Source organism: Natrix helvetica (genome assembly GCF_964273705.1).
Source record: "Natrix helvetica genome assembly, chromosome: 5".
Lineage (NCBI taxonomy): Eukaryota > Metazoa > Chordata > Lepidosauria > Squamata > Natricidae > Natrix > Natrix helvetica.
In genome coordinates this window covers 151872588-151899804 of record NC_138551.1, presented here as the reverse complement: position 1 = coordinate 151899804, position 27217 = coordinate 151872588, and the positions used below count along the sequence as shown (strand labels likewise).

The 27217-nt window shown below is 47.4% G+C and overlaps 2 protein-coding genes across 3 annotated transcripts in view; one reads left to right on the top strand and one right to left on the bottom strand.

Annotated features, from left to right (window-relative positions):
- WNT4 (Wnt family member 4) overlaps positions 1 to 17703 on the top strand; it is a 29506-nt gene extending 11803 nt beyond the window's left edge. The window contains exons 1-5 of one of the 2 annotated variants that reach the window (XM_081955042.1): positions 5385 to 5476; positions 6538 to 6773; positions 14060 to 14191; positions 15095 to 15237; positions 17187 to 17702. In XM_081955042.1, coding sequence (XP_081811168.1) covers positions 6626 to 6773; positions 14060 to 14191; positions 15095 to 15237; positions 17187 to 17657 — 894 coding nt within the window. In that variant the 5' untranslated portion in view covers positions 5385 to 5476; positions 6538 to 6625 and the 3' untranslated portion in view covers positions 17658 to 17702. Of the gene's footprint in view, positions 1 to 5384; positions 5477 to 6537; positions 6774 to 14059; positions 14192 to 15094; positions 15238 to 17186 lie in introns of those variants that run through there. The other variant, XM_081955041.1, reaches the window with a different exon arrangement.
- Positions 1 to 27217, bottom strand: part of C1QC (complement C1q C chain) — a 326718-nt gene that overhangs the window by 190781 nt on the left and 108720 nt on the right. The window lies entirely within an intron of this gene.

The window sequence follows — 27217 nt, the reverse complement described above, 5'->3', positions numbered from 1 at the left end:
TCTATTCCACTCTGCGTTCTAGTCTATTCCTATTTCAATTCCTTATTCTATTCCTTACCTATTCCTATTCTATTTTGATTCGATTCAATTCAATTTCTGTTCTATTCTATCTTATCCTACATTCTATTCTTTTCTAAACTTTATTCTTCTCTTCCTCTTCTATTCCATTCCATTCTATATTACATTCTATATTCTATTGTATTCCATTCCATTCCTTTCCTTTCCTTTTTCCAAGTTTGCAAAAAATAATAATAATAATGTGGAACCCCTAGAAAAAAATGTGGAGAAAAGCAACTGAGATAGTGAAGAGATAGCCATCTGTCTGAAACGGTATAGGGTTTCCTGCCTAGGCAGGGGGTTGGACTAGAAGACCTCCAAGGTCCCTTCCAACTCTACTATTGTATTGTATAGATCCGGAGGCTTAAATTATACAATGATCAGTTGAGGGGAACTGGGTTTGTCTAGTTTAAATGAAAAGAAGGTCTAGGGGGGACATGATAGCAGGGTCCCAGTATCTGAGGGGCTGCCCCAAAGAAGAGGGAGTCAAGCTATTCTCCAAAGCACCCGAAGGCAGGACAAGAAGCAATGGGGGGGAACTAACCAAGGGGAGAGGCAACTTGGAATTGAGCAATTTTCTCACCATTTAATCAGTGGAACAACTAGCTTCCAGAAATTGTGAGTTGCTCCTAGATGGGAGGTTTTCAAGAGGAGACTGGGCAGCCTTTTGTCTGAAATGGTCTAGGGTCTCCTGCTTGAGCAGGGGGTTGGACTAGAAGACCTCTAAGGTCCCTTCCAACCCTATGATTCTCTGTCCTGTGGGCATCAGCCCCTGCAACAGTGTCTTTTTTGTTTTGTTTTGTTTTTGGCCAGGGGTTATGTCCCCCCAACCGGGCCTTTTCCTACAGCTAGGAAATTCCCCCTCGGGGTTGATCCCCTTCTTTTTGGCCGCTTGGTGAAACTGCTGCCTTTTCTTCCTTCTCTTGTCAAGAGGTGTTTGGTGGTTGTTTTGTTTTGTTTTGTTTTTGAAAAAAAGGAAAGGGAATCTGTCAAAATGTTAAAAGGGCGAGAAAGCTCCCAAGGCGTGTTAGGACTGGCATCTCTTTGCAAATTCCCTTGTATGAATTCCAGCCAGGTGTTGCGTTCTTGTTCTCTCTCTCTCTCTCTCTCTCTCTCTCTCTCTCTCTCCTCTCTCTCTCTCTCTCCCTTTTTCTCTCTCCCTCCCTCTTTCCTCTCTTTCTTTCCCCCTCTCACTCTCTCTTTCCCTCTTTTTCTCTTTCTCACACTCTTTCTCCTTTCCCCCCTCTCTTTCCCCTCTCTCGCTTTCGCTTTCCCTCTCTCACTCTCTCTTTTTCCCTCTCTCCCTCTTTCCCCCTCTTTCCTCTCTCTCTCTTTCCTGCTCTTTCCCTCTCTTTTTCTCCCTCCCTCCCTTTCCTCTTTCTCTTTCCCCCACTCACTCTCTTTCCCTTTTTCCCTCTCTCCCTCTTTCCCTTTCTCTTTCCGCCTCTCTTTTTCCCTCTTTCTTTTTCTCTCTTTCCCCCTCTCTTTCCTCTTTCTCTTTCTCTTTCACACTCTCCCTTTTTTCCCCTCTGTCCCCCTTTCCTCTCTCTCTCTCTTTCCCTCTCTCTTTCCCTCTCCCATTTTCTCTTTTTCCCTCTCTTTCCTCTCTCCCCCTCCTCCCTTTCCCTCTCTTTCCCTCTCTCTCCCTCCCTCTCTTGCTCTGTCTCTCCCGCTTCCCCTCTTTCTTCTCTCCCTCCCTCCCTCTTCCTCCCCCCCCCTCTCTCTGTGTCTCTAAAATCTAGTTCTATCTCTCTGTCCACCTCTTTATCTATCTGCTGCTACCTGCATGAAGTCTTTATTGAGTTGGCAAACCTTCCTAGTACCAGTCACCTTTGGCCGGTATGTAAAAAGCAGGATATGGGCAAAGGTGCAGAATTACTAGAAGAGGGAAGCTCAGGGTTGAACTGTGAGGTCATAGGAGTCAAAGACTGACAGTGGAGGTCTTCTAGTCCAGCCCCCTGGATGAGCAGGAGACCCCTACACCATTTCAATCCATCGGACTAGAGTTGGAAGGGACCTTAGAGGTCTTCTAGTCCAACCCCCTGCTCTAACAGGAGACCCCAGACAATTTCAATCATTCAATCAATCAGAATAGAGCTGCAAGGGACCTTGGAGGTCTTCTAGTCCAGCCCCCTGCTCAAGCAGGAGACCCTAGACCAGTTCAATCCATCGGAATAGAGATGGAAGGGACCTTGGAAGTTTTCTAGCCCAACCTCCTTCTCAAGCAGGAGACCCTAGACCATTTCAATCCATCGGAATAGAGATGGAAGGGACCTTGGAGGTCTTCTAGTCCAACCCTCTGCTCTAACAGGAGACCCCAGACCATTTCAATCATTCAATCAATCAGAATAGAGCTGCAAGGGACCTTGGAGGTCTTCTAGTCCAGCCCCCTGCTCTAACAGGAGACCCCAGACCATTTCAATCCATCGGAATAGAGCTGGAAGGGGCCTTAGAGGTCTTCTAGTCCAGCCCCCTGCTCTAACAGGAGACCCCAGACCATTTCAATCCATCGGAATAGAGATGGAAGGGACCTTGGAGGTCTTCTAGTCCAACCCTCTGCTCTAACAGGAGACCCCAGACCATTTCAATCATTCAATCAATCAGAATAGAGCTGCAAGGGACCTTGGAGGTCTTCTAGTCCAGCCCCCTGCTCTAACAGGAGACCCCAGACCATTTCAATCCATCGGAATAGAGCTGGAAGGGGCCTTAGAGGTCTTCTAGTCCAGCCCCCTGCTCTAACAGGAGACCCCAGACCATTTCAATCCATCAGAACAGAACTGGAAGGGACCTTGGAGGTTTTCTAGTCCAACCCCCTGCTCTAACAGGAGATCCTAGACCATTTCAACCCATCGGAATAGAGATGGAAGGGACCTTGGAGGTCTTCTAGTCCAACCCCCTGCTCTAACAGGAGATCCCATACCATTTCAATCCATCGGAATAGAGCTGGAAGGGGCCTTAGAGGTCTTCTATCCAACCCTCTGCTCAAGCAGGAGACCCTAGAGCATTTCAATCCATCAGAATAGAGCTGGAAGGGACCTTGGAGGTCTTCTAGTCCAAGCCCCTGCTCTAACAGGAGACCCCAGACCATTTCAATCATTCAATCCATCAGAATAGAGCTGGAAGGGACCTTGGAGGTCTTCCAGTCCAACCCCCTGCTCTAACAAGAGACCCCAGACCATTTCAGAAAAGGGATTGTCCAGTCTTTTCTTTAAAAACCTCCCCTGATGTCTAAACAGGATGGCCTGGAAACGGGGGTCTGGGGGTGAGTGGGCAGCCTCTCTTCTCCCCCAAACTTTGCTGAGCCGCAGCACGAAGACATCTGGGAATCTTGGGGTGTTTTTTCCTTCTTCTTGTTCCTCCTCTTCTTTTTTCCTTCCCCTCCCCTCCCTCTTGAGCCTGGAGGACAGCAGCGGCCTTTATCGTTGAAATAACACGTTAATCTTCATTCTGATCCTCCCCTCTGCAGTAATAAGAAGTTGTTTAGGGGGGAAAAAAGCTCTTTATCTGGAGCATCTGCTTGGAAGGGTTTGAAAGCGGGAGTTCTGGAAACGCCTCGGCTTCTCCTTTTGATAATGCTCCCAACGGCTGGAAAGGAATATATATATATGTGTGTATGGGAACTCTCCCGGAGGTTTTGACCGCTGGCGCTGCCAAAATGGCAGCCTCCCTCTCCCCCCCTCCACGCTCCTCGGGCCATCTGGTCGTCCTTCGCAAAGGGTGCGTGACAACGGATAGGGTTGGACTAGAAGACCTCCAAAGCCCCTTTCAGCTCTATTCTCATTGATTTAAATAGTCTAGGGGTTTCCTGCCTAGGCAGGGCGTTGGACTAGAAGACCTCCAAGGCCCCTTCCAGCTCTATTCTGATTGATTGATTGATTGATTGATTGAAATGATCTAGGGGTCTCCTGCTTGAGCAGGGCGTTGGACTAGAAGACCTCCAAGGCCACTTCCAGCTCTATTCTGATTGATTGATTGATTGATTGATTGATTGAAATGATCTAGGGGTCTCCTGCTTGAGCAGGGGATTGGACTAGAAGACCTCCAAGGCCCCTTCCAGCTCTATTCTGATTGATTGATTGATTGATTGATTGATTGATTGAAATGGTCTAGGGTCTCCTGCTTGAGCAGGGGGTTGGACTAGAAGATCTCCAAGGCCCCTTCCAACTCTATTCTGATTGATTGATTGATTGATTGAAATGATCTAGGGGTCTCCTGCTTGAGCAGGGGGTTGGACTAGAAGACCTCCAAGGCCCCTTCCAGCTCTATTCTGATTGATTGACTGATTGATTGAAATGATCTAGGGTCTCTTGCTTGAGCAGGGGGTTGGACTAGAAGACCTCCAAGGTCCCTTCCAGCTCCGTTATTCTAAGCCCCTTTTCCAGCCGGACGATTCCATGACTCCGGAGTTCCCCCCAAGGTGTGCTGGTCCCCAGCAGCTTCTCCCTATTCGAACCTTAATCGTCAGAGTATCACATGTCTACAGCAGCTGAGCCCCCTTCGTTCAGCCCTCCCGCCCTACAACCCATCCTCTGCAGCTGCAGCCTGCAAGGAGTCCCAAGCACCAACCCCCCCATGCAGAAGGTGGCAGCGGGTGTAGCCAGGAAGAAAATTATTATTATTAATAATAATAATTGATTGAAAAACTTGACAAAATCACCATCAGTCAAATGCAAAAAGCTGCACTGCTTGGATCTGCACACATATTACGAAAATATGTTACGACGTCCTAGGCCCCTGGGTGGGGCCCGACTAGTAATTAATGCCAAATCCGGCGAAACACCTGGCCGCTGTGATACAATCGTATAATAATGATGATGATGATGATGATGATGATGATGATGATGATGATGATGATGATAATAATAATAGGAGGAGGGGAAGATAAGGAGAAGGAATAGTGGAACAGGAAGAGGAGGAGGAGGAGGAGGAGGAGGAGGAAGATGAGGAGGAGAAGCAATAGTGGAAGAGGAGGAGGAGGAGGAGGAGGAGGAGGAGGAGATGATGATGATTTTAAGAAGGTCCTTGGTTGATCCCTAGGACGCTGGCATCAACCCGTGTCAACCATTATCACCAGTCACTGGTGTTTGTGTTGCATTTTTGAACGTTCAGTTGGCTGAGCTTCACGTTTCATGAATAAAGTATATTATAATAATGATGATGATGATGATGATAAAATCCCCAGCCTGGCCTTCCTTCCTGGGAGGGAAGTGGTTTGGGAGGGAGCCTCTGAGTGATCGCGAGGCTGCCCAGGCCGAGGGAGGCTCCTGGCAGCCTCCGTCCTCGTTCTGCTGATTTTGGCCGCTTTGGAGGCCCTGGGATGCAGGCAGCCTCCGCAGGACGTGACGGGGGCCAGCCCCATCCTCCTCCCCAGACAAAGGACAGCTGTTGGGAGCTGGAGAAGCGACAGGCTGCACGACAGGTTTGGGGAGGGGGCTTACCCTGGGGAGGGGGGGAGGGAGAGAACAACAAGCACCCTGAAACGGGGGGAGGGAAGCTAGTTTATGTGGGAACAGGCTAAGCCTTTGACCGTGGCCGGGAAACCTCGGAGAAAAGTATCCGACGCTATGGCCGGTCGAGAGAAAAGAAGGACCAGGGGAGGCAAGATAGCGGTCTCCCAATATTGGAGGGGCTGCCCCAAAGAAGGGGGGGTCCACCTATTCTCCAAAGCACCCGAAGGCAGGACAAGAAGCAACGGGTGGAAACTAACCAAGGAGAGAAGCAACCTGGAACTAAGGAGGAATTTCCTGGCATTGAGGACAATTAACCAGGGGAACAGCTGGCCACCAGAAGTTGTGGGTGCTTCGTCACGGCAAGTTTTTAGGAAGGGATCAGACAACCATTTCTCTGAAATGGTATAGTTTTTTTCCTGAGCAGGGGGTTCGACTAGAGGACCTCCGAGGTCCCTTCCATCTCTATTCCGATTGATTGAAATGGTCCAGGGTCTCTGAAATGGCATAATTTTTTTGCTGAGCAGGGGGTTCGACTAGAGGACCCCCGAGGTCCCTTCCAGTTCTATTCTGATTGAATGATTGATTGGTTGATTGAAATGGTCTAGAGTCTCTTGCTTGAGCAGAAGATTGGACTAGAAGACCTCCAAGGCCCCTTCCAGCTCTATTCTGATTGATGGATGGATGGATGGATGGATGGATTGAAATGGTCTAGGGGCTCCTGCTTGAGGAGGGGGTTGGACTAGAAGTCTCCCAAGGTCCATTCCCACTCTATCGGTCTACCTTTTTCCCCCAACTCTTCAGCAACGGTGGGACAGCCTGTATGAAGGAGCTCAAAGCCCCCCGTGGCATTGGGTGCCCCTTGGCAGTGACCAGGCCAAGCTCTTTGCGTTGACGAAGTGGGACATGAGGTTGGCAGGAGCCACTGGTTGCTGTGGGGGGTCTTTCTGCCTGGACCCTCGTCGGTTTTCATCTCTGGAGATTCAAGGGACGTTTCCGACAGGTGTCTCTCTCTCTCTGGTCTTCTTCGCAGGTACTTGGCCAAGCTCTCCTCGGTCGGCAGCATCTCCGAGGAGGAGACCTGCGAGAAGCTGAAGGGCTTGATCCAGCGCCAAGTCCAGATGTGCAAGAGGAACCTGGAGGTCATGGACGCCGTGCGCCGGGGGGCCCAGCTGGCCATTGAGGAGTGCCAATTCCAGTTCCGCAACCGCCGGTGGAATTGCTCCACTCTAGAGAGCCTGCCGGTGTTCGGGAAGGTGGTCACACAAGGTAGGAAGAGAAGGTTGTTGGGTTGGCCTCCTCCTCCTTTGCCTTCTCCTTTGTCTTCCAACCCTCCTTCTTCTCTCTGTCCTTTTCCCTTCCTTCTCCATCATCTTCTTGGTCTTCCAACCCTCCTTCTCCTTCCTTCCTCCTCCTCTTCCTCCACCATCTTCTCCTGCCTTCCCTCTCCATCTCTTCTTCTTCCTTCTCTTCATCCTCCATCTTCTCCTCTGTCTTCCAACCGTCCTCCTTCTCTCTCTCCTTTTTCCTTCCTTCTCCATCATCTTCTCCGTCTTCCAACCCTCCTTCTCCATCCTTCCTCCTCCTCTTCCTCCACCATCCTCTCCTTCTCCATCTTCTCCTGCCTTCCCTCTCCATCTCTCCTTCTTCCTTCTCTTCATCACCCTCCTTCTTCTCTCTTTTTTCCCTCCTTCTCCTCCATCGTTCCTTCTTCTTCGTCATCTTCTCTGTCTTCCAACCCTCCTTCTCCTTCCTTCTTCCTCCTCTTCCTCCACCATCCTCTCCTTCTCCATCTTCTCCTGCCTTCCCTCTCCATCTCTCCTTCTTCCTTCTCTTCATCATCTTCTCCTCTGCCTTTCAACCCTTCTCCTTCTCTATCTCTTTTTTCTTCCTTCTCCTCCATCGTTCCTTCTTCTCCGTCATCTTCTTGGTCTTCCAACCCTCCTTCTCCTTCCTTCCTCTTCCTCTTCCTCCACCATCCTCTCCTTCTCCATCTTCTCCTGCCTTCCTTCTCCATCTCTCCTTCTTCCGTCTTTTCATCCTCCATCTTCTCCTCTGTCTTCCAACCCTCCTCCTCCTCTCCTTTTTTCTTCCTTCTCCTCCATCGTTTCTTCTTCTCCGTCATCTTCTCGATCTTCCAACCCTCCTCCTCCTTCCTTCCTTCTACTCTTCCTCCACCATCCTCTCCTTCTCCATCTTCTCCTGTCTTCCAATGCTCCTTCTCCATCTCTCCATCTTCCTTCCTTCTTTTTCCTCCTCCATCACTCTCTCTTCTCCATCTTCTCCTCCACCTCCTTTTTTCTTACACCCCTTTCTCTTCTCCTCCATCCTCTCCTTCTCCAACTTCTCCTATCTTCCAACCCAACCTTGTCCATCTCTCCATCTTCCTTCCTTCTTTCTCCTCCTCCATCACTCCCTCTAACCCTCCTTATTTCTTCTCCTCTTCCTCCTCCATCTATCCTTCTTCCATCTCCTCCTCCTTCTCCCCCTTCTCTGTCTTCCAACCCTCTTCCTCCATCTCCCCATCTTCCTTCCTTCCTTCTCCTCCTCCATCACCCTCTTCTCCATCCTCTCCTCCTCCCCATCCTCCTCTGTCTTCCAATCCTCCTCCTTCCTTCCTTCTCCTCCAATTCTTCCTCCTCTGCACAGCTTTTATTTAATAACTCGGGCTTCTTAGTTGGTCACCAGTGCTTGCAATAAAATCTTGCGGCGCAGAACAAAGAGTTTTGGCCCAGAGCTGCCAAGCGTGGTGGAGACATAAATTCCTTCCCTCCCCCTCCCCCCTTCCCCCTTTTGAGATTCTAATGTTCAGATACTTTTTGTTTTGTTTTGTTGTGCTTTGTTTGGGGAAGGGAGCCTCTTCGCAGCTGCACCTTATGGACAGATTTTCAGGGAATTTGCTGTGCCGAAGGGGTGGGTGGGTGGGGAGGTCAGGAAAAAGGAGTGAGGTTTGGTAGAAATGCTTCTTGCCCAAAACTTGCTTCTCCTTCTCCATTTGTCGATCGCTGCAATTGCATCTGGCCTCCGTTTTTAACCCAGAATCTGTTCTATCTAAATATATTCTCTTCTCTATTCTTCTCTTCTTCTCTTTTCTCTTCTTCTCTCTTCTCTTCTCTATGCTTTTCTATTCTTCTCTTCTCTGTTCTTCCCTTTTCTATTCTTCTCTTCTCTATTCTCTCTTCTATTCTTCTCTTTTGTATTCTTCTCTATTCTTCTTTTCCCTATTCTTTTCTTCATTCTTCTCTTTTCTATTCTTCTATTCTTCTCTCTCATTCTCTTCTATTCTTCTCTCTTCTTCTCTTTTCTATTCTTCTCTTCTCTATTCTCTTCTCTATTCTTCTCTTTTCAATTCTTCTCTTCTCTATTCTTCTATTCTCTTCTCTATTCTTCTCTATTCTATTCTCGTCTCTATTCTTTTCTGCTCTACTCTTCTCTTCTCTAGTATTCTCTCTTCTCTTCTCTCTTCTTCTCTTTTCTATTCTTCTCTTCTCTCCTCTTCTCTAGTCTAAATAAGAGAATATATTTCCAAGAAGAGATTGGACCAGAACGATCCAATCTCCTGCTTGAGCAGGTGGCTGGACTAGAAGACCTCCAAGGTCCCTCCCAGCTCTATTCTGATTGCATGATTGATTGAAATGGTCTGGGGTCTCCTGCTTGAGCAGGGGGTTGGACTAGAAGACCTCCAAGGCCCCCTTCCAGCTCTGTTCTTCCCTGACTGAAGCCAACCTTGTCGTTTTCAAAGCCCCCTTCACTTCTTATTTAACTTTCTCTTGCTTGTCTTCAGGGAAGGGAGCAAGGGAGGGAGTCTGGGGGAATGCTGGCCAGAGATCTGTGCCCTGGAAATACCAAAAATACCACGGAATGAAGGTCTCCCTCTCTCTTTCTCTCTCCAGCGGCCGCAGAGCAAAACCATCTCGCTTTAAGCCTGTCATTAACCACAATTAATTCAAAGGTCATGGCAGTTGCTTCTCCAGGATTGGAAGGTCCCGGAGCCAAAGAAGCTCCCAAATTTGGAAAGTTTCCCCCCCCCACACACACACACCCAAACCTCTGCTCCCGAAGGAGGCCATCTCTGTCCTCTCTTTCGGAGGAAGGGGAGGATGGGCGAGGGAGTTGAAGCGAAGGGCAAGCGACTTTCCTCCAAGACAGAAGCCTCTGTCATGCGCCCGACCGCCCCTTGGCAGGAACAAGGGGGGATGCCGCAAGATTGAGTGGAGAAGCCAATGTTCCCCCTCCCTTTGGCTCGCCCCACCCACCCACCCGCTGGCATCGGGGAGGGACAACAGACCTCCAGCTCTACTAGGAAGGGCACTTAGAGGGAATGGGGGAAACGGGCTTGAGGAGTAGCCCCTCGAAGGAGGAAGCGCTGCGCTCCATTTCTCCTAGGTCACCACGCTATAAAAAAGAAATGTCAGGGTTCCAAATTGCGTCCAAAAGTAAATCAGAGTCTGAGGCAAAGGATTCCTCAAAGTTCCAATTTATTGAGAGAGCCATGTTGGCACATCTAGGAAAACCCGAATCTGAAAGCTTCCCGGTTTTCCAGGCCCAGTTGAAAGTTCAAGATCTTGTCCCCACACCCACAAGTCCATCCCATGGTCCAATCTCCCACTGCCACGCTGGCAGCTTCCACCCATCCAGTTCCGGTCAGGTGCAGAGGTGCAAAGACAAAGGATGACCTTGGCTTTCTAGAAAGGAATGTTGTTATGGCTGCATATCATCAAACTCCGCATTTTCCCACCTTAGAAAAAGGCCTAGTAGAATAATAGAAAGTGTGGCAGGCCAAAGATCCACAAGGAAATTTACAATAGCAGAGTTGGAAGGGACCTTGGAGGTCTTCTAGTCCAACCCCCTGCCTAGGCAGGAAACCCTATAATATGGCTGCAGGCCTGACAAAGAGGTTGAGATGCTAGAAAGAGTGCAGAGAAGAGCAACCAGGATGATGTGGCTAAGGGATAAAACATACAATGAACGGTTGCAGGAACCGGGCATGGCTAGTCTAGGGAAAAGGAAAGGTTTCATGATAGCAATGTTCTAATATTTGAGGGGCTGCCCCAAAGAAGAGGGGGGTCTCCCTAATGCAATCCTAAATTGCATTAACAGAGGGATACAATCAAGATCAATGGTGAAAAGAGTCAGGTTCTACATTTAGGCAAGAAAAACGGAAAGCCCAGGTACAGTATAGGTGGTACCTTGCTCAATAGTAGTAACTGTGAAAGGGATCTTGGAGTCCTAGTGGATAACCATTTAAATAGGAGCCAGCAGTGTGCAGCAGCTGCCAAAAAAGCCAACACAGTCCTAGGCTGCATCAACAGAGGGAGAGAATCAAGATCACATGAAAAGTTAATACCACTTTATAATGCCTTGGTAAGGCCACACTTGGAATACTGCATTCAGTTCTGGTCGCCACGATGTAGAAAAGATGTGGAGACTCTGGAAAGAGTGCAGAGAAGAGCAAGAAAGAGGATTAGGGGACTGGAGACTAAAACATATGAAGAACGGTTGCAGGAACTGGGTATGTCTAGTTTAATAGAAAGAAGGACTAGGGGAGACATGATAGCAGTGTCCCAATATCTCAGGGGTTGCCACAAAGAAGAGGCAGTCAAACTATTCTCCAAAGCACCTGAGGGTAGAACAAGAAGCAATGGGTGGAAACTAATCAAGGAGAGAAGCAACCTAGAACTAAGGAGGAATTTCCTGACCGTGAGAACAATTAATCAGTGGAACAGAAGTTGTGAATGCCCCAACACTGGAAGTCTTTAAGAAGATGTTGGATAGCCATTTGTCTGAAGTGGTGTAGGGTTTCCTGCCTAGCCAGGGGGTTGGACTAGAAGACCTCCAAGGTCCCCTTCCAACTCTGCTATTGTATTGTATTGAAGATCAAGAGAGGTGCTAATACCACTCTGTAAAGCCTTAGTAAGGCCACACCTAGAGTACTGCACCCAGTTTTGGTCACCACTATAAAAAAGATGTTGAGACTCTGGAAAAAGTGCAGAGAAGAGCAACCAGGATGATGAGGGGACTGGAGGCTAAAACATACAATGAATGGTTGCAAGAACTGGGCCTGGCTAGTCTAGGGAAGAGAAGGACCAGGGGAGACAGGAGAGCAGCCTTCCAATATTTGAGGGGCTGCCCCAGAGAGGAGAAAGGGGTCAAGCTATTCTCCAAAGCCCCTGAAGGAAGAATGGATGGAAACTGACCAAGGAGAGATTCAACCTGGAAATAAGGAGGAATTTCCTGACAGGGAGAACCATCAACCAGTGAAACAGAAGTTGCCTCCAGAGGTTGTGGGAGCTTCATCCCTGGAGGCTTTCAAGAAGAATCTGGACTGCCATCTGTCAGAAACGGTGTAGGGTCTCCTGCTCGGGCAGGGGGTTGGATTAGATGACCTCCAAGGTCCCTTCCAACTCTGTTAATCTAATCTAGGGTAAGAGAGATTTGAAGAGCAGGTGCTGCGTAGGATGAGTAGCTTGCTGCTATGGGGGTGAGGTGGTGGTGGTGGTGGGGCAAAACCCACCTTCTCAAGGGGGCCTCAACCGTTTGTCCCTTCCACAATTCAACCCCGTTGCAATCGTCGTAAGGATGGTAGAAGAAGGCATGGGGGGGGGAGAAAGCTGGAGAACATCTGGAGAACCTTTGACATGGTCCCCATCGGTTGTTTTTTCCCCAAGAGCTTGGAGGTGCACGGTTGGTGTCCCAGGGACAGCTCCCGTTGGGTTCTTCTTCGTTGTCTTGTCTTCTTAGCGGCGTCCGCAGAGTTGCAGCCGAGGGAAGTGTGGGCGTTTGGCCGGAGCCCCCCCACTCCCCCCTCACCACGAATTGACCCTAAGAAACACATCCTTCTTTGACTAAAAACCCCACTCCAATACTGCTCCCATTTATGCTGGGCTGACCACATCTAGGCATCCTTTGGGGGACGGACGGACACCAAGAGTTTTTTTAAAATACACACACACACACACACACACACAGAGGATTTGAACAAATAAGTCAAAGTGTAGTAAGACTTTCCAACGAGGCCGTGGTGCCCTCCGTTAGCCACCGGATGGGGGAGAAGGACAAAAATTTAGCCCGGCGTCTATCATGAAAATTTAACCGGGTTTTTTTTTCCCCTTTCAAATAATTTTATTATATATATATATTTTCCCCCAAAGCAGGCATATTAAAAAAAAAACATTAAACCAACGGTCAAAAGACATGATAAAAAGTAAAAAGAGAGGAGGGGTAGAAGTCTGCAAAAGTATAGAAAGAAAGAGAGAGAGGAAGGAAAGAAGGAAGGAAGGAAGGAAGGAAGGAAGGAAGGAAGAAAGAAAGAAAGAAAGAAAGAAAGAAAGAAAGAAAAAAAGAAAGAAAGAAAGAAAGAAAGAAGAGGAGAAGAGAAGAAGAAAAGAAAAGAAGGAAAGGAAGGGAAGAGAAGAAAAGAAAAGAAAAGAAAAGAAAAATATACAAAAAAGGGATGCTGTGGATCAGAGGCTTAGATGCTGAGCTTGTCAATCAGAAAAGGTCGGCTGTTCGGCGGTTCAAATCCTCAGCTCCGCATAACGGAGTGAGCTCCCGTGACTTATCCCAGCTTCTGCTAACCTAGCAGTTCGAAAGCAGGTAAAAAATGCAAGTGGAAAAATAGGGACCACCTTTGGTGGGAAGGGAACAGCGTTCCGTGCGCCTTCGGCATTGAGTCAAGCCGGCCACATGACCATGGAGACGTCTCCGGACAGCGCTGGCTCTTCGGCTTTGAAACGGAGATGAGCACCGCCCCCTAGAGTCAGGAACGGCTAGCACGCATGTGGCAAGGGGAACCTTTACCTTTTACCTTTACATACATGTACGCACATTATATACCTACACACATTCACACAGTCCTCGGCTTATGACAGTTTGCTTATTGACTATTCTAAGTTACAACAGCAATGGAAATCGTCACTTACGCCGGTTTTTCACACTTACAACCGCTGCAGCGTCCCGGTGTGATCAAAATGAAATCGCTTGGCAATGGACTCATATTTATGACAGTGGCAGAGTCCCGGGGGCGTGTGTGTGTGTGTGTGTGTTGCATGATTCCCCTCTTTTGGAAGCCGGATTCACTTAACGACCGGGTTACTAACTGAACCGATTCGCTTCACAATTGTGGCCAAAAAGAAAGAAAGAAAAGGTGGTCGAATGGGACGAAGCTCACTTCACAAGTGTCTCGCTTAGCAACCGAAATGTTGGGGCTCCATTGTGGCTGTAACTCGAGGACTATGTCCGGGGATATAAAGAGCGCTTGCTTTTCAATCTTAGTTTGAGAAACTAATAAAATGTCATTTTTTTTTCCTCCAAAGAAAAGGGGAAATAAATATTTTATTTCCCCCCCCCTTTTTTTTTAAATTTTAAGAAACGTCAAATCCACGTCAAAATTTTGATTTTTTCCCCCCTCTCCATCTCTTGCAAGGACGTCCAATTATAGATGGATTTCCTCAGGGATTTTTTTTTTTTTTTACTCATGAGGGCTGCTAACTTGACTATCGTATTTAGTTTTTAGAAGTTTTAGAAGTTTGAAAAAGTTTGCCTTTTTCTGCCAGGGACGCGAGAAGCGGCCTTCGTCTACGCCATCTCCTCCGCTGGGGTGGCCTTCGCCGTGACCAGGGCGTGCAGCAGTGGAGAGCTGGAGAAGTGTGGCTGCGATCACACCGTCCAGGGTGTCAGCCCTCAAGGTGAGCATCTCCTCCTCCTAGCACTGATGAGGTTACCTAGTTGGGTCATGCAACATCTGCATGAAAACCTCCAAGTTCAGAGAGCACCAAAGGACCCCCCCCAGTCCTCCTCCTCCTCTTTCTTCTTCTTCCTCATCTTCCTCTTCCTTTTTTTCTTCCTCATCTTTCTCCTCCTTTTTCTTCTTCTTCCTCATCTTCCTCCTCCCTCCTCCTCCTCTTTTTCTTCCTCCTCCTCCTCCCTCCTCTTCTTCCTTTCCCCCTCCTTTTTTATTCCTTCTCCCTCTCCCTCCTCCTCTTTTTCTTCCTCCTCCTCCTCCTTCTCCCTCCTCCTTTCTCTTCCTCCTCTCCCCCTCCTTTTTTTATTCCTTCTCCCTCTCCCTCCTCTTTTCTTCTTTCTCCTTCTTCTCTCACTCTTTCCTCCTTCTTCTTCCTCCTCTTTTTCTTCTTCTTCTTCTTCCTCATCTTCCTCCTTCTTCTCCCTTTTTCTTCCTCCTCCTTCTCCCTCTCCCGCCTCCTTTTTTCTTTTCTCCTTCTTCTCCCATTCTTTCCTCCTCCTTCTTCCTCCACCTCTTTCTTCTTCCTCCTTCTTCTCCCTCCTCTTTTTCTTCTTCCTCCTCCTTCTCCCTTTCCCTCTCCCTCCTCCTCCTGATGACGATGTTACCTAGTTGAGTCATGAAACATCTGCAAGAAAACCATCAAGCACAGAGAGCACCAAGCAGCCCACAATCCTCCTTCTCCTCCTCTCTGCAAACCCTCCTCTCTCCCAGCACTGATGGTGTTCCCTAGCTGGGTCACGAAACGTCTGCAAGAAAGAAAAACACCCCAAGGAGCCTCCCCAGTTCAGCTCTGAGCTGCCGATATCCTACCCGTAGCGACCTTCCCTTTTCTTTCTCTTCCCTCCAGGCTTCCAGTGGTCCGGCTGCTCGGATAACATCGCTTACGGCGTGGCGTTCTCCCAATCTTTCGTGGACGTCAGAGAGCGAAGCAAAGGGGCCTCTTCCAACCGAGCCCTCATGAACCTCCATAACAACGAAGCCGGGCGGAAGGTAACAGCACCATGGGCTTGGTTACTCCTCCCAGCGATTACTTCCTCAGACGGCTCGACCCCCAACTTTTCGTACGGGGATCTGGGAGGAGGGGGAAAGCCTGGCTGAAAACAGGCCTCGATTTACGACCGTTAATGAAGCGCTGCCCATTGCGGTCATAGGTTGGGACAGTCGGTCAGCCGAGAAGACCTGTTTTTTTATGAGCTTTATATCAAGTTGATAAGATGATGAGGAACTGTAAAGGTAAAAGTTAAAGGTTCCTCTTGTACATACGTGCTAGTCGTTCCCGACTCTAGGGGGCGGTGCTCACCTCCGTTCCAAAGCCGAAGAGCCGGCGCTGTCTGAAGACGTCTCCGTGGTCATGTGGCCGGCATGAATCAATGCCCAAAGGTGCACGGAACGCTGTTCCCTTCCCACCAAAATTGTGGTTCCTATTTTTCTACTTGCCTTTCTTACGTGCTTTCCAACGGCTAGGTTGGCAGAAGCTGGGACAAATCACGGGAGCTCCCTCCGTTATACGGCGCTGGGGATTCGAACCGCCAAGCTGCTGACCTTTCTGATTGACAAGCTCAGCGTCTTAGCCACCGTGTCCCTCTCTGGGACAGCCCCTCCAATATTGGAAGGATGCTCTCCTATCTCCCCTGGTCCTTCTCTTCCCTAGACTAGCCAGGCCCCGTTCCTGCAACCGTCCGTCGTATGTTTGAACCTCCAGTCCCCTCCTCATCCTGGTTGCTCTTCTCTTCACTCTTTCTAGAGTCTCCACAATCTTCTTTATAGTGTGGTGACCAAAACTGGACGCAGTACTCTAGGTGTGGCCTTACTAAGGCTTTATGGAGTGGTATTAGCACCTCTCTTGATCTTGATTGTATCCTTCTGTTGATGCAACTTTAGGATTGCATTTGAACAGCCAAATTGCAGGCAGCCGGCAGCCAGCAGAAGTTGCCGGCCTTCTAACTCCTGTCCCACCACGGGGAGTAAGACCCAGCTCCTGCAATCGTTCTACGTATGTTTTACTCTCCAAGTCTTTAAATCCTTAGTAGCTCTTCTTTTTTTTTGGAATTTTTTAAAACTTTTTATTCTCTTAGGTACCATTATAGGCATGCATTCACGTAGTTATTCTTCTTCTTTACATTCTTATACATGTATCATTCCATTTAAAAGGTTAGAATATACAATTTGGATGGCTTTATTTACCATCCCTTCCGCCTGTTGTGACACCACCTTATTTTCCCTTTCTTTTCTCTACTTTCCTCCTCCTCTCCTTCTTCCCTTATCACTCCCCTACTCCTACTCTTCTTCTTCCCCTTCCTACCCTCTCCTTCTCTTTCTCTCCCTTCCATCCTCCTCTCCTTACCTCTTCCTTCCTTCCCTCTTCCTACTCTTCCTCTTCCCCTTCCTACCCTCTCTCCTTCTTTCACTCCCTTCCTTCTCCTTACCTCTTTCTTCCTTCCCTCCTCCTTCCCCTTCTTCCTTCCCTTACCTCTCCCCTACTGCTACTCTTCCTCTTTCCCTTCCTACCCTCTCTCCTTCTCTTTCTCTCCCTTCCACCCTCCTCTCCTTCTTCCTCTCCCTTCCACCTTCTTCTCCTTACCTCTTTCTTCCTTCCCTCCTCTCCTTCCTCTTCCCTTATCACTCCTACTCCTCTCTTCTTCTTCCCCTCCCTACCCTCTCCTTCTTTCTCTCCCTTCCACCTTCCTCTCCTTACCTGTTTCTTCCTTCCCTCCTCTTCCTCTTCCTTCTTCCCTTATCATTTCTCTTCTTCTTCCCCTCCCTACCCTCTCCTTCTCTTTCTCTCCCTTCCACCTTCCTCTCCTTACCTTTCTTCCTTCCCTCCTCTTCCTTCTTCCCTTCCCTCTCCCCTACTCTTCCTCTTCCCCTTCCTGCCCACTCTTAGTGGCCTCGACATTCATTGTGTGTGTGTGTGTGTGTCTCCTTTCACTTCTCCCCAGGCCATTCTGAACCACATGAGGGTGGAGTGCAAGTGTCACGGCGTGTCGGGCTCGTGCGAGGTCAAGACCTGCTGGAAGGCCATGCCCCCTTTCCGCAAAGTGGGCCACGTGCTGAAGGAGAAGTTTGACGGGGCCACCGAGGTGGAACAGCGCAAGGTCGGCTCCTCGGCCAAGGTGCTAGTCCCCAAGAACTCTCAGTTCAAGCCGCACACGGACGAGGACCTGGTGTACCTGGAGGCCAGCCCCGATTTCTGCGACCACGACCTGCGGAACGGCGTGCTGGGGACTCAGGGGAGGTCGTGCAACAAGACCTCCAAGGCCATCGACGGGTGTGAGCTGATGTGCTGTGGGCGGGGCTTCCACACGGAGGAGGTGGACCTGGTCGAGCGCTGCAGCTGCAAGTTTCACTGGTGCTGCTTTGTCAAGTGCAAACAGTGCCACCGGCTGGTGGAAATGCACACCTGTCGGTGAACTTGGCGAGGGGGAGGGGGGGGAGAGACAGGCGCGTGGGAAAGGCGGTGTTTTTCTTGGGATCCGGGGGGGGGGCGGGGGGGGGAGGAAGAAAAAAAAAACAAAACCCGAATCGGGAAGAGAGAGAGAGAGAGAGAGAAACGATGCGTGGTTGTTGTTGTTTTTTTTAAAAGAAGAAAAATATTTAAACGTTTCCCATCGTGATTGTGATTTTAGGAGAGGGGGAGGGGGGGATTGTTTCCGTGCACAGGTAAGTCTTCGACTAAAAGCCACAACGGAGCCCACACACACACACACACACACACACACACACAGACCCCGGCCCAACAGAAATTTCTCTTGGTTCAAGCTGAGTTTTGCCCCGTTTTAACGACCCCGTCTCGCCACCGTCGTCAAGTGAATCGCGGCAGGGGGTTAAGTTGCTGCTAAGGGTTCTTAAGCGAGTCGGGCTTCCCCCCCACCGACTGTGTTGTCGGAAGGTCGTGCAAAGAGGATCGACCTGATAATACACACACGCACACGCGCGAACACACACAGACACACACACACACCCCGGGGACGCTGCGACCGGCGTAAATATGAGTGGATGGGCGAAGTGTCTACATTTTGGTCATGTGATCGCGGGGAATGCTGCGGACGTTGTCGGTGTGAAACGACGATCCCGTGTCACCTTTTTTCCCAATGCTGTTGTTAACTTTGAAGGGTCACTAAACAAATGGTGGTAAGTCAAGGACTGCCTTTATAGTGTTCCCTGCCTGAGTAGAGGGCTGGACTAGAAGACCTCCAAGGTCCCAACTATTCTATTCATTTTCTATTCTAGTCTATATTTTCTATTCTATTGATTTCTATATTCTATTCCATTATTCTATTCTATCCTATTCCATTCCATTCATCTTCTCTACTCATTTTCTGCATTCTATTCTATATTTTCTTCTATTCTAGTATTATTTTCTACATTCTATATTGTATTCCATTCCATTCATCTTCTCTACTCATTTTCTGCATTCTATTCTATTTTCTTCTATTCTAGTATTATTTTCTACATTCTATATTGTATTCCATTCCATTCATCTTCTCTACTCATTTTCTGCATTCTATTCTATTTTCTTCTATTCTAGTATTATTTTCTACATTCTATATTCTATTCCATTATTCTATTCTATCCTATTCCATTCCATTCATCTTCTCTATTCATTTTCTGCATTCTATTCTATTCTATATTTTCTTCTATTCTAGTATTATTTTCTACATTCTATATTGTATTCCATTCCATTCATCTTCTCTACTCATTTTCTGCATTCTATTCTATTTTCTTCTATTCTAGTATTATTTTCTACATTCTATATTCTATTCCATTATTCTATTCTATCCTATTCCATTCCATTCATCTTCTCTATTCATTTTCTGCATTCTATTCTATTCTATATTTTCTTCTATTCTAGTATTATTTTCTACATTCTATATTGTATTCCATTCCATTCATCTTCTCTACTCATTTTCTGCATTCTATTCTATTTTCTTCTATTCTAGTATTATTTTCTACATTCTATATTGTATTCCATTCCATTCATCTTCTCTACTCATTTTCTGCATTCTATTCTATTTTCTTCTATTCTAGTATTATTTTCTACATTCTATATTGTATTCCATTCCATTCATCTTCTCTACTCATTTTCTGCATTCTATTCTATTTTCTTCTATTCTAGTATTATTTTCTACATTCTATATTCTATTCCATTATTCTATTCTATCCTATTCCATTCCATTCATCTTCTCTATTCATTTTCTGCATTCTATTCTATTCTATATTTTCTTCTATTCTAGTATTATTTTCTACATTCTATATTGCATTCCATTCCATTCATCTTGTCTATTCATTTTCTGCATTCTATTCTATATTTTCTTCTATTCTAGTATTATTTTCTACATTCTATTCCATTCCATTCATCTTCTCTATTCTCTATTCTCTATTCTATTCTATTACTATATTCTATATTCTTCTATTCTACTCCACCCCACCCCTGCATTCATTTTCTGTATTCCGTTCCTATCCCATTCACAAACGGTTCTCCAGTCTCTTCTTTAAAACCTCCAGTGATGGGAGTACCCACAGCTTCTGGTGGCAAGCTGTTCCCCTGGTTAATTGTTCTCCCTGTCAAGAAAATTCCTCTTTAATCCCAGCTTGCTTCTCTCTCCTTGATTAGTTTCCACCCGTTGCTTCTTGTCCCGCCTTCTGGTGCTTTGGAGGATAGCTTGACTCCCTCTTTTTGGGGGCAGCCCCTCAAATATTGGAACGCTGAAATCCTGTCACCCCCCCCCCCAAAAAAAATCCTTCTCTTCATTAGAGGGGACATTCGCCCCCGCCCCCCCTCCCATTCCTCCAACTTTTCTTCCTATGTTTCAGGAGACCGAGACCATTCCAAATTGGTGTCTCCTTTTTTTGCAGTGGGTTTTTCCTCCTCCTTGGAGGGCCCCGCGTTTCTCTTGCACCGGGAGGGGAGAGGTTAGGGGGCAGGGTGACCGGGGGGAGGGGGCAGCTTCCCAGGCTGGTTTCTGCCACAGCCCTGATGGGACGGGGGAGGGATGAGGTCATCAGGAAGATGCTGGAGATGAGGTCCAGCTGGAGGGGGGGGGGTTGGCCGCTGAACAAGAGGACAGCAAGTTCTCGGAGGACCGTGGAGGCTGAGCTGTGTGCCCGGGGGGGACCCCCTACCCATCTTCTGCCCCCCCACCCCTCAAAAATGGGGCAGATGTGTGCCGACCCCCCGTGGCCTGTCCTTAGATATTCTCTACCGGGGACTTGTGAAAAAGACAAATAGCATTGCCTTTATTGTCACTGTACATCTTCTACACAACGAAGTTGGTTAATTGCTTTCTATATAGGTAATCCTCAACCTACGACGACCACTGCTTGAGCCCCCAAATTTAGGTCGCGGTAAGTGAAAAAATGGGTTTGTGAGTTTTGCCCCGTTTTAGGACTTTTTAAGACGGCGGTTGAGCGAATCCCTGCCGTCGTTAAGTTGGCCGCACGGCCGTTGAGTGAATCAGCCTCCCCCACCCCCTTTGGCATCGCTCGTTAGGAGGTCGCAAAAAAAAAAAAAGGGGGGGGAACGCCACACGATCGCTGCGGCCGTCATAAAGAAGAGTCGGTTTGCCCAAGCCGGCTGAATTTTGATCGCACGGCTGTGTGTGTGTGTTGCAATCGTAAACGTTCACTTTGAAAAACAGTTACCTTTTTTTCCATGTGCCGTTGTAACTTCGGTCACTAAGCGAAGCATCGTTTAGGACTAACCTGCGTTTACAGCATGGGAAATCTCTTTTTTTTTCTTTTCCTGCTCTTCGCTCGGTCCCTTAGAATAAGGGGGGGGGGGGTCTCCAACTTTGTCCACTTGAAGACTTGTGGACTTCAACTCCCAGAATTCCCCAGCCGGCGAAACTCCAGTATTCCAGAGAAGCGACTGTCCAGTGATGGAGTCACCCACAACTTCTGGTGGCAAGCAGTTCCACGGGTGAATTAATCTGGGGTTGTAGAATTACAGAAGGGCAGAGTTGGGAGGGACCTTGGAGGTCTTCTAGTCCAACCCTCTGCTCAAGCAGGAGGCCCTAGACCATTTCAATCAATCAATCAATCAATCGATCAGAATAGAAATGGAAGGGACCTTGGAGGTCTTCTAGTCCAACCCTCTGCTCAAGCTGGAGACCCTAGACCATTTCAATCAATGAATCAATCAATCAATCGATCAGAATAGAAATGGAAGGGACCTTGGAGGTCTTCTAGTCCAACCCTCTGCTCAAGCAGGAGGCCCTAGACCATTTCAATCAATGAATCAATCAATCAATCGATCAGAATAGAAATGGAAGGGACCTTGGAGGTCTTCTAGTCCAACCCCCTGCTCAAGCAGGAGACTATTCCAGACAAATGAATGTCCAATCTCTTTTTGAAAGCCTCCAGTGATGGTAGCACCCACAATTTCTGGTGGCCAGCTGTTCCACCGGTGAGTTGTTTTTCATGGTTAGAAAGTTCCTCCTTAATTCCAGGTTGCTTCTCTCCTGGATGAGTTCCCATCCGTTGCTTCTTAGTCCTTCCTTCAGGGGCTTTGGAACATAAGTTGACCCCCTTCTTCTTTGGGGCAGCCCCCCCCCCAAAAAAAATATTGGAAGACGGATCAAATCTCCCCTAATCCTTCTCTTTGCGAGACTAGACATGCTGAGCTCCTTCAACTGTGCATCCTACAATTTAGCTTGAAGACACTTTCGGAAACGAAATGCACTTTCCGTGCCATGGGTCTGTCTCCCATTGGTAGCCTCTGCTGTTGCCCAAGGCCCAACACTCATGATAGATAGATGATAGATAGATAGATAGATAGATAGATAGATAGATAGATAGATAGATAGATAGATAGATAGATAGATAGATAGATAGATAGATAGATAGATAGATAGATATAGATAGATGATAGATAGATAGATAGATAGATAGATAGATAGATGATAGATGGATAGATAGATAGATAGATAGATAGATAGATAGATGATAGATAGATAGATAGATAGATAGATGGATGGATGGATGGATGGATGGATGGATAGATAGATAGATAGATAGATAGAATATATACATATTTTGCAAAAGGTGCTTTCAGCTGTCAGAGTTTCTCCATTGGCTGAGAAAGAAGAGAGACAGCCAGATATGACCACTTCCCCTGCATGTTTCCTTTGCAACACAGTTTTACACACACACATTTTACACACACTCACACTCTTTGGATGTTGGATCAGGGTGAGATTTCGGAGGCCGGCCACGAGTTCGTTTGGCCCCTTATGTTTGAATCTCTTTTTCTCCAGCGTGTTTTTTTAAATATTGTGCAAGTGGCTGCGGTAGGTCCATATAGTCTGAGTCGCATTTTTTTTTTATAAAAAAAGTGGCGTTTGTGTTTTAATTCCCTGTGGCTGTGAATTGAAATCATTGACAAAAGCTCTTTTAATCTGAGGTTCAGAACTGGAGGAGCATAAAAGTCAATAATAAGAACGGAGTAAGAAAGGGAAGGAGAAAAAAAAAGAAAGGGAGAAAAAGAAAGGGAAGGATGAGAAGAAGAAGAAAGAATGATACAAAGAAGGAAGGAGTGGGAGAGAAAGGAAAGGAAAAGGAGGGAAGAGAAAGAAAAAGGAAAGAAGGGGGTAAAGAAGAAAAAGGAGTGGGAGAAAAAAGGAAGAACGGAGTAGAGAAAGGGAAGGAAGGAGGGGGAGAGAAAAAGGTAAAGAAGAAGAGAGAAAAGGAAAAATTACAAATAAAGAAGGAAGGAGTGGGAGAGAGAAAGGGAAGGGGATAGAAAGAAAAAGAATGGGTAGAGAAAAGGAAGAAAGGAGGGGGAGAGAAAGAAGAAAAAGGTAGAGGGAGGGAAGGGGGGGATAGAAAAGGAAAGAAAATTGGGTACAGAATAGGGAGAGAAGAAAAAGGTGGAAGGAAGGAAGGAGAGAGGAAAGAAAGAATGGGGTACAGGAAAGGAAGGAAGAAGGGGGATAGGGAAAAAAGTGGAAGGGGAGAAAGAAAAAGAATGGGGTAGAGGAGAAGAGTGGGAGAGAAAGGAAACAGAGAGAAGAAAAGAAAAGTTATAAAATGAAGCAGAGACTACCAGCTTCCTATAAACTCCCAGGGATTTCATGCCACCAGATCCAAACCAAAGCAAAGAAGGACCTCTTTCAAAAACAAAAACAAAAGAGTCTAATTGGTTAACCTGTGGAATTCATGGCCTCAGGATCTCGGGGAGGGCAACCAGATCAGCGGGCTTTAAATGGGGCATGATAAATCCGCCGCTATTTTGGGCTGCTGGCGAGCAAAGCAACAGGCAACAACGGAAGAGCAGGGCAAAAGTCGCTCTCGTCCGCCTGTCTTTTGGGAGGTGTCGGTCTTCCAAAACAAGCAATTAGGGGAGAGGGGGGGTCACCCTGAAAACAAAATGTTAAGGGCTTCCAGTGTGGGGTTTTGGTTTTTTTTTGGGGGTGTGTGTGTGTGGTGGCCTTCTGTGGAGCTTCTCCCTTGCGAGCAACGCACAGGGCTGCCAGCGCTGGCAAAATGAAAGGGGGAGAGAGAGAGAGAGAGAGAGAGAGAGAGAGAGAGAGAGAGAGCCAGAGGGGAGGATAAAAATGAAAAAATGCACACAGGTCTTTGGAGCCAGGGAAGAAGCGGATCAGAGGACGGGCAGGCAGACGACGCTGGAATCCTGGAAGGGCCTCCGGGGAACAGGAGGAGAACAGGAGTAACAGAAGGGACCTTGGAGGTCTTCTAGTCCAGCCCCCTGCTCAAGCAGGAGACCCCAGGCCAATTCCGACAAATGGCTGTCTGGTCTCTTTCTTTAAAAGCCTCTCAGTGATGGAGCATTCACAACTTCTGCATTCTATTCTATATTCTATTTCCATATTCTATTCTATTCTATTTCCCTATTCTGTATTCTATTCTATTTCCCTATTGTATTTTGCATTCTATTCTATATTCTATTTCCATATTCTGTATTCTATTTCCATATTCTGTATTCTATTTCCCTATTCTGTATTCTATTTTATTCTATTTTATTCTATTTCCATATTCTATTCTATGTTCTATTTCCATATTCTATTCTATTTCCCTATTCTGTATTTTATTCTATTTCCATATTCTATTCTATTTCCCTATTCTGTATTCTATTTTATTCTATTTCCATATTCTATTCTATTCCTCTATTCTGTATTTTATTCTATTTCCATAGTCTATTCTGCATTCTATTCTATATTCTATTTCCATATTCTCTATTCTATTTCCATATTCTATTCCTCTCAGAAGGACGGGGTGGCTCAGTGGCTAAGACGCTGTTCGAATCCCTAGCGCCGCGTAACAGAGTGAGCTCCCATGACTTGTCCCAGCTTCTGCCAACCTAGCAGTTCGAAAGCACATTAAAAAATGCAAGTGGACAAAATAAGGACCATCTTTGGTGGGAAGGGAAGAGCATTTGATGCGCCTTCGGGAGTTGAGTCATGCCGGCCACATGACCACAGAGACATCTTCGGACAGCGCTGGCTCTTCGGCTTTGAAACAGAGATGAGCAGCACCCCCTAGAGTCAGGAATGACTAGCACATATGTGCGAGGGGAATCTTTACCTTATTCTATTCCTCTATTCTGTATTCTATTCTATTTCCATATCCATATTTCACTCTATTTCCATATTCTATTCTTATTCTATTCCTTCTTATTCCGTTCCATCCTCTCTATTCTATTCTGTATCTTATCCTATTCTGCCAGAGGAATTCAGTAAAAGAGAATGCAGCATTGCATTCTGTCAACTCTGCCCGCTGCCGGGAGTTCGATCCTGACCTGCTCAAGGTTGACTCAGCCTTGCCGTGGTCAGTAAAACGAGGACCCAGCTTGTTTGGGGGACCGGGGGCAAAGATTAAACCGACTCTGTAAACCGCTTAAGAGGGGGGCTGTAAAAGCACCCTGAAGCGGTATATAAGTCTTAAAGCTTGATTCCAATCGCAGAGGAAGGTGGGGTACAGGTGTTTTTCTCTTGTCGTGCGCCCGGTCTCCGCAGCTGGGTTCAACTCATTTTTCCTCCTGCCGTCCGGTCCAAAATAAACACCCGTGTTTCCCCCTTCGGCATCTCCAGGCAGCCTCCCTTTGCCAAAAGCAACATAAATAACAGGCAAGCTTCACTGGGTGAAGAGCTGGGCAGAAAGACTCCTTGTGTTGAAAGACCAAGAGGGGTCAAGAGAGAAGAAAAAGGGCAGAGGGGTTAATTTCTACCCCCCCCATTTGAATTAGCGCAAAGCAAGGCCCGATTCCAAGCGCTGTGCGGAGGAGATATAAATACCCCGCAAACGGCATCTTCGCCGTGGCCAGAGGCTCACGTGGTCAGTTATGCTTTCCCCTTCCTACAGCTGAAACAACAGGAGGAGGAGGAGGAGGAGGAGGAGGAGGAGGAGGAGGAGGAGGAGGAGGAGGAGGAGGAGGAGGAGGAGGAGGAAGGAGACACGGAGAAGTTAGGACAGGGAGAAATCAACAGCTCCAGGCGGGCCACCGCCAAGCTCCCCTGCGTCAGAGGAGGCATTTCAGAGACAAGTAAATAACTGTAAATAAATAAACGGATGAAGGTTGTTTGCAAACATAAACAAGGGTGCTTTTTTTTTTTCTCCTTCCAAGGGGGATGCGGGTTAGAAACAACCGGGGTTCTGGCGTTCGGCGTAAACCACTTGCGAAAGGCGTTAAGTGTCTCTCCGGGTCAAGGAGAGGCAAATCCGCGGAGGAAGATTGCCCTCTGTTATAATGGGTACGTCTTTTGGATTTGAATGGTGCCCGGAGTTTTGAAGGGTCCGTTTTGAGACCGTGGCCAATACCTGTGGTGGAGGGTGGAGGAGGATGGGGGGGGGGGTTTGTTCTCCCGAGTTGGTGGGTGGGTTTCCCAACGTTTCGTTAACCCCGGCTGGGTAACGTTTGGGGGGGTGTCAGTGTGGGTGGTTCTTTTGCTTATAAGGGCTTATAAGGGATGGATGGATGGATGGACAGGGAGGAAAGGAAGCAGGGAGAGAAGGAAGGAAGGCAAATGGGTAAAGGAAGAAACGAACGAAGGAAAATGGACATTTTGGGGAAAAGGAAGGAAGGAAGGAAAAGGGATAGATGGGGAAAGGAAGGAAAAATGTAAAATGGATAGATGGGGAAAGGAAGGAGGGAAAATGGATAGATGGGGAAAGGAAGGAAGGGAAATGGATAGATGGGGAAGGAGGGAAAATGGATATTTGGGGAAAAGGAAGGAAGGGAAATGGATAGATGGGGAAAGGAAGGAAAAGGGATAGATGGGGAAAGGAAGGAAAAATGTAAAATGGATAGATGGGGAAAGGAAGGAAGGAGGGAAAATGGATAGATGGGGAAAGGAAGGAAGGGAAATGGATAGATGAGGAAAGGAAGGAAGGAGGGAAAATGGATAGATGGGGAAAGGAAGGAAGGGAAATGGATAGATGGGGAAGGAGGGAAAATGGATATTTGGGGAAAAGGAAGGAAGGAAAATGGATAGATGGGGAAAGGAAGGAAAAAAGGAAAATGGATATTTGGGGAAAGGAAGGAAGGAAAATGGCTAGATGGAGAAGGAAAAGGAAGGAAGGAAAATGGATAGATGAGGAAAGGAGGGAGGGAAGAAAATAGATGGGGGATAGACACAGATAAGATATAGATGATAAGCACATAGATGAGACATAGATTGATTCATAGATGATACACATAGTTGACAGAGAGACAGGTAGATGATAGGTAGGGATAACGTATAGTATAGATGGATGGATAGACCGACCCCCTGTCAACTTAAGGGTCACCCCGGATTCTGAAAGAACAGCAGCCTTACTCCCCCCCACCCACCCCCAGTGAATTTCCCCTTGGCAGAATCTGGTCCCCACACACACCCGGGCCCAGCTGTTGTGGGTCGTTCCACAAAGCCTCTTGTTGATGCATTTAGAGCATGGATGTAAACAACTTCCGGTCCTGGGGACGCAGCCAGCATGGTTACTACGGAAAGATGCTGCAAATATAAACGACTATAGA